At 35.3% G+C, this 7,535-nt stretch overlaps 2 protein-coding genes across 2 annotated transcripts; both read left to right on the forward strand.

Moving 5' to 3' along the window:
• The first annotated feature begins 2,931 nt into the window (after window positions 1-2,931).
• LOC114415089 (aldehyde oxidase GLOX-like) lies at window positions 2,932-5,092 on the forward strand. Its single transcript, XM_028379621.1, has one exon. The coding sequence runs from the start codon at window positions 3,125-3,127 to the stop codon at window positions 4,766-4,768; it is 1,644 nt and encodes a 547-aa protein (XP_028235422.1). The 5' UTR covers window positions 2,932-3,124; the 3' UTR covers window positions 4,769-5,092.
• A 103-nt stretch (window positions 5,093-5,195) lies between these two features.
• LOC114415099 (40S ribosomal protein S11-like) lies at window positions 5,196-6,591 on the forward strand. Its single transcript, XM_028379632.1, has 3 exons — window positions 5,196-6,006; window positions 6,102-6,191; window positions 6,308-6,591. The coding sequence occupies exons 1-3, from the start codon at window positions 5,831-5,833 to the stop codon at window positions 6,396-6,398; spliced, it is 357 nt and encodes a 118-aa protein (XP_028235433.1). The 5' UTR covers window positions 5,196-5,830; the 3' UTR covers window positions 6,399-6,591.
• The last annotated feature ends 944 nt before the right edge of the window (window positions 6,592-7,535 follow it).

Below are 7,535 nucleotides of genomic sequence, written 5' to 3' on the forward strand. Positions count from 1 at the left end.
GAAATTTTAGGGCGTTGCAGTGAGTTCTCCATAGTACATGTCCCATATGCATCAAACACAATTGTTAATGCAACAATCGTCAGACTTTGGCTTCTCCAACAACGGAGGAGTTTGTTTGAGCAAACTATGGTTCTTCTCATCAACTGTGTTGGGTTTAGGTTGGGGTTGGATTAGGTGCATGCGTGAATATCTATGATTTGAGCATCGTTGTCCATGTGAATTGGTTGGAGAAAAGTGGGTGCGTTGAAGGGGAATTTTTGTGGGGATAATGTTGAAGAAAGGGAGCTTTTGTGTCAAATTGACGACTTATATTCTCATGGCCTATGATGTCGCTGACTCATTATTTATCTCTCAACTCCCTCAATTTGTAATTATACGATCCTTTTCAAAAATTTGTTTATTCCCTATTTATAAAATCCTTTTATAATTTCTAAATGGATTAATTATTTTTTTCCTATGTATCTTTATTTAATTTCTACTTGAGTATAGTAAGTTACAAATTTTTGGGTATTTGTTCAATCTATCATTCTTTATTTTGTAATGTTCCTTAGTCATTTTTCAAATCAAACGTTGGACAAATATTTTTATGCTGTCCCATCCCATATTTTTTTGTGAATCAAATGCACCCATATGCACACTTCGAGCCAAACAAGAAATAAAATATTCATAATTTGTGGTAACTTTTGACTATCAGTATTTGATTTTTTTATTTTATATTTTATAATACAATTTTTTTGGCGATTTAAAATCACAATAATCAAGTCAATAAAAAATTAAAAACTCATTGATTGCTTTAAAATGTGTTTTTTAGGTTAAATTACAATTTTAGTTCCCTATAATTTTAAATTTATGATTTTGGTCCACTTATTTCTAAATCAAGACATTTAGTCTTCCTATCTTTCAGAATAAGTAAGTTTTCATAAGCGTCATGTTAACATCAATATCTCATGTAAACCGATGAAATGACCAAAATTATTTATTCTAAAAAATAAGAAAATTAGATATCTTAATTTAAAAATAAAAGAATTAAAATTATGGATTTAAAATTATAGAAAAATTAAAATTAAAATTTAATATTTTTTTATTGACTTGATTATAATAGTTTTAAATCGTTAGAAATCATATTTTACAAATTAAAATAAAAAACAATTTATTATAATCAAAAGTTGTCTTGTAATCTGTATTCTCTGTTTGAATTATACAGTGAAGAGAGGAAAAACATATTATGTAAATTACCAACAACTCTAAAAAAAATAACTTTTAAATTTAATGTACTAAAAAAATATATGTAAATTTAAAGAATTAAAAATATATTTTAAAAATAACATATCTTTATCTTCCTTTGGAAGCATATACACATATACTCTTAAAAGTGTTATAACATCATTTTTCTCGAATTGATTATATGATTGACAATTTCTTCTCCTTCACCTCTCTCTTTCTTTCCGTTTAGTCTTGGATGTTAATTAGCCCGAGTCATTTGTCCCCCCCACCCACTCCATAAAAAGCCAAAGCATATGAAGTGACGATGCCAATGTATATATGTAAACACCACTTAAACCACGTTGTGTGCTTCTTGCCACTTGTGTATTATGTGTCCCAATTTCGCACCTTAGCTTTCCATTCACGCCACGCACCTTCTTCCACTTAACCATGCTATCTATTTTGCAGAGCGCCGACAGAAAACCCACAGAACACAGAACAAATACGCTCATGTTTACTCCAAAATTAAAAAAAAAAAATCATAACTTGACATAAATAAAATTCTTCACTCGACTTTATTTTTTCTGGTTGAATTTCGGATTAACTTCTTTCTTTTTCCCCAAATAAACCAGAAAGTTAAAACAAAAAATAATTAACTATATTATGAATTTAGTTTTTCTCTTAAAAATACTCATATAAAAAAATTTAATAATAATAATTTTATTTAATAACATTATCCATAGTTTAAGAAATAATTTTTTTTATTAATGAGTATGACTTAAGTAATTAAAAGATGAATAATTATATTCACTTACATACAAAATGAGTGTGACATTAATAAATTACACAATAAATTAATAATTAAAGAAAAAATAAATTAAGAATCAGTATATTTAAAAATAGGTCAATTTTTGTTATAATTAAGATAAAAAAGGACATTCATTTATCTCTTATATACAATGATCAAGAATTGTATGCTTTTTATGTAGAGATAATACTATTTTATAATGCATGTGATCGTTAATTAAACGCTAAAATATATGAATGGTCCGTTAATTTATTTTTATTTTTATAAATTTTTCCCTTAATTTTTAAAAGTTTTAAAATAATTTTCTTATTTAATTAATGACTTCAAAAAAAAAACTTACTATTTATAATTTTGAGACATAATTTTAGTTTTTTTATTAATTCAAGACATAAAACTTATCCCCCATTAGATATTTTAAAAGGACTAATGCGTTGTTAATTAAATAAGAGAATTATTTTATAACTTTTAAAAATTAAAAAACTCATTTTTTAATGTGATTTTCATTATATTTATTATTTTTTTTATTTCAAACATTAATTGATTCTTATAAATTTTTTTTAGAAAAATCTAATAACATAACTTTCACGTCTTGAGTAAAAAGTCAATAAAATAAGGCTTTTCACGAGGACTAATATGTCATTAATTTAATAAGATAATGATTTTAGAAATTTAAAAAAACAGGGGGTGAATATTTAGAAACAGAAAATAAAGTAAAGGACCTTTTTATATCTTAGCGTTAATCCAATCTGAAATCTGTGTATATAGCTTAGAAGAAATTAATTACTTTTTATCTCTTGCCCACATAAGTTAACTAAAATAACAAAAATAAAATAAAAAAGGAAGCAAACAATATGTAGCGATGAATGTTTAAACAAGTACTGCGTAGCAATCCAAATTGGTTTTCGAAACTCCATTTCAATTCCAGTACAGAAAGCAGCTACTTTCAACATCACCTCAACTGTCCCCAACAACGACCCTCTTGTCCTCTTACACATAACATAACACACTACTACTAGTACTAATAATAAGTAATAACAGTGTCCACTTTTCTTTTCCATCACAATTTCTTCAATTAATTACCACTTTCTATTCCCATTCTCTATAATTAGTAGAATGGAAGCTTCATCACCTCACTCTCTCACCATGCAGAACCCCTCTGCTTACCTGTCATGCTTTCTTATCCTCTTGATCATTCTTTTCCCAACCCACGCACGTGCCGACCTCCCCGGCACGTGGGAGCTTCTCGTCCCGGACGCCGGCATCGCCTCCATGCACACCGCCGTCACGCGGTTCAACACGGTGGTCCTCCTCGACCGCACCAACATAGGCCCGTCCCGAAAACTCCTCCCAAAAGGCCACTGCCGGTCGGACAAAAACGACGCCGTCCTGAAGCTCGACTGCTACGCCCACTCCGTCCACCTCGACCTTGCCACCAACCAAATCCGCCCTTTAAAAATCCTCACCGACACCTGGTGCTCCTCCGGCCAGTTCCTCCCCGACGGCACCCTCCTCCAGACCGGCGGCGACCTCGACGGCCTCAAAAAGATCCGCAAATTCTCCCCGTGCGACGACGCTTCGTGTGATTGGGAAGAGCTCAACGACGTCGTATTGGCCGAGGGCCGATGGTACGCCACCAACCAGATCCTCCCTGACGGTTCTGTCATCATAATCGGCGGACGCGGCTCCAACACTGTCGAATTCTTCCCACCCAAACAAAACGTCGCCGTTCCGTTCCCTTTCTTATCCGAAACGGAAGACACGCAAATGGATAACCTTTACCCCTACGTCCACCTTCTCCCAAACGGTCACCTTTTTGTTTTCGCTAACACAAGATCGGTCATGTACGATTTCAACCGCCACGTCATCGTTAAGGAATACCCTAAATTACAAGGTGGCCCGAGAAACTACCCTTCCGCAGGGTCATCAGCGATGTTAGCTTTAGAAGGAGACTATTCTAAAGCTGAGATTGTGGTTTGTGGGGGTGCACAATACGGAGCGTTTTTGATGCGGAGTACTGACACCCCGGCGCACGGTAGCTGCGGCCGCATTTTAGCGATGGAAGAGAAACCCAGATGGGTAATGGAAGACATGCCGTTTGGGAGGATTATGGGGGATATGGTGATGCTGCCAAACGGCGACGTTTTGATTATTAATGGAGCGATGTCGGGGACTCAGGGTTTTGAGATGGCGAGTGATCCGTGTTTGAACCCGGTTCTGTACCGGCCCGACCAACCGGTCGGGTTGCGGTTCATGGTTTTGAACCCCGGGACGGTTCCGAGGATGTACCACGCGACAGCGAATCTGTTACCTGATGCGAGGGTTTTGCTTGCGGGGAGTAACCCCCATGTTCTGTACCGGTTCAATGACGTGGAGTTTCCGACCGAGTTGCGGGTTGAAGCGTTCTCGCCCGAGTATTTGTCTGCGGACCGAGCGAATCTTAGACCGGTTATTGAGGAGGTGCCCGAAACGGTGCGTTTTGGTGGGAAGTTTGATGTGGTGGTTTCGGTTGCTTTGCCTGTGGTGGGGATTGTGGAAGTGAATTTGGCAAGCGCGCCTTTTGCCACGCACTCGTTCTCGCAGGGTCAACGTTTGGTCAAACTGGCTGTTTCCTCTGCTGTGCCTGACGGCGGTGACGGCAGGTATCGAATTGGGGTAACAGCTCCGCCGAGTGGGGCGGTGGCGCCGCCGGGGTACTACATGGCATTTGCGGTGAACCAGGGAGTGCCCAGTGTTGCAAAGTGGATTCACGTGTCGTAAGCGTGAAGTAGCAAAGTTTATTGGATGCGGTTTTGGAAATTGAAATTGAAATCGTATTTAATTTTCTATTTTTGGGCAAGTGGGGTATTAAGAATTTTAAATTTAGAATTCAGATTCTTCAATTGTTAATAGGAATTGGGGATTGAGAAAGAGGATTGGTCAGTGTGGCTGGTGAAGTGTGGCTGGTGAATTGCATATTCAAATTTTATTAATGGAAGGGGGCTAAGCCCCACAACCAGAAGGTGAAATGCAAATGATGTTTAATGGGAATTTGGCAATGGATGATTCATTTAATGGAATTTATAATATATGGTGCTACTACTATATGAGTTTAACACTTTAATTAGACGGATTTGTATGCGGTGGTTATATCAAGCCAAAAGAAATTGTTTTTTAGATAATAAAAACCAATTGTTACAGGTGTTATACCATAACGTTGAGTATTAATAGAATTAGATTGGCCTAGGGATGACGCTTTCATGACCGTGTGGTCAATTTTACTCAAATCAAAGCTATAAACAATGCACCAAGAAAGTTTCACTTTCCAGGCGAAGAAGAAAAATAACTCAAACCTATCCAAAAAAGTACTAATAATTAACAAAATTGAATCTCTTTGATTTTTTCTGGATTTCTTTTATATGGATTGGCTTGGTTCTGATTTTGATTTTGATTTGGAATATTTGTAAAATCAGACTGATCGAAATTGAATCAATATTTTTAATACACATGCATTATAATTATTATTTTGGATAGAGAAATACACATACATTATTATTTTATGATACTGAGTTTTACATGTTGTGTTATGAGAACCAAAAACTGGTCTATGAAAATGTAGATGCTCAGCTGTCATGTCTATTGGGTTGTTGGGAATAGCTCTAATGTAATTTTGCGAGCAGAATACTGTACTTAATATAAATTCCTTTAAGATTCAAACTGAAATGAGTGGCAAGATGATGATCCTTACTATGTATTTTAAAAATCATTGTTTTGTTGCTCACATCATAAACTTGTAATCTTGTGCTTCACTATTCCATTTGGGCTACATTTTCTTGTATCTATATGGTAACTTTTTTTTTTTTCTTCCATACAGGAACCTATATTGACAAGAAGTGCCCCTTCACTGGCAATGTTTCCATCCGGGGTCGTATCTTAGCCGGTACTTGTCACAGTGCTAAGATGTCAAGGACCATTATTGTTAGGAGGAATTATCTTCATTTTATTAAGAAATACCAGAGGCATTCCCCTATCATACCTTCGGCAAGCAGTTTTTATTGTACTTGCTTGCATACACAAACATAACTGATGTTTTTTCTCTGCTTGTTCTATTTAGATATGAAAAGCGTCATTCAAATATTCCAGCACACATATCACCTTGTTTCCGTGTTAAGGAAGGAGATCATGTTATTATTGGCCAATGCAGGTTAGATCTTTATAGGAGAAACCTTTTCTGGGATTACTAATGTGGGAATTTATCGTTGTCTACTCTATTGTATAGATTTAGCCATCTGATTGTCTTTATTTGTACCATATGTATAGGCCAATCTCGAAGACGGTGAGGTTCAATGTGTTGAAAGTGATCCCAGGTGGATCCTCTAGCGGTGCAAAGAAGGGTTTTACTGGAATGTGAGATTTGAATTTTTAGTTCTCACTGAAGGGTAGTGTTACCTTGCAAGTTAGTTGAAGCCTCTGTTCAAATACATCAAGGTTGAGTTAAAGATTAAATCAATTTTTGATATCTTCTAATACTTTTCCATCCTTTGAGTGGTTATATGTTACGGACTTTAATTGTTGAATAGTAGTTGCAGTTATTTCTGTTTTCAGGTCCTGCTCACTCCTATCTTCTTGTCTGCATTCTCTTTATTTTTTTCTCGTTCATAGCTGGATTACATATTTGTGAATTAGGTGATAAAAGCTGTTCTTTCTATGGATTCCGTGACGGTTATTTGGTATGTTGTTTGTTCTGGTAATGCTCAATGCCGGGTAGGATAAAAAGATTAAATGGAATTCAATTTTGCTACGATAAATGCTCAATGGTATTATTTCAAGTTTGTTGGGGCTAGTACACTTAACTCATTGATGGAGGAGGATTTTGTGACAAGTTCCTCCTTAACAAACCTCCAGTATGTTATGAATGGGAAGGTTCCTGGGTCTAGACTTTGGCACCGTACACAACTTATTTGGACTGTTAGATATAGAACTTTTAAAATCGTTGGCGGCTACTTTAAGTAATCCAGTTTTTATATTTAAGAAAATATCCACGTGAAAAAAAATAGTTTGACCCAAATCGTGCTTCGGTGGATTGCCTATTTCGGAGCTGATACATAACAAGGCAGTGAACTGTATATTTCTTCCATAATGATTATCCCACATCTATATTTGGACTTAGATTTGAAATGGTGGGTAAATTTGGGAAGAGATGAAAGTATGTTCCTCCTTCCATCAGTTATAAACCAATTACAGAGAAAATAAACTCCATAGCCATCACCTTTCCAACCTTAAGAACGATCCTTGAGTTTGACAACAACGATTTTAACATACTACATACCAATTAAAACTTTAAAGAGTCCATACAGAATTTTTAATCTACTAATTCACATATTTAACACCTAGGTAAAATATGTAATCTAGAGAATAAAAATAAAGAGAATAAAAAAATGGAGACAACAAGATACGAGTAAGCATAGCCTGAATAACAAAAATAAATGCAACTACTATTTAAGAACCATAATTTATGTTAAAATCTGTAACATATAACCACTCAAAA

This window comes from Glycine soja, chromosome 1, assembly GCF_004193775.1.
Source record: "Glycine soja cultivar W05 chromosome 1, ASM419377v2, whole genome shotgun sequence".
Classification (NCBI taxonomy): domain Eukaryota; kingdom Viridiplantae; phylum Streptophyta; class Magnoliopsida; order Fabales; family Fabaceae; genus Glycine; species Glycine soja.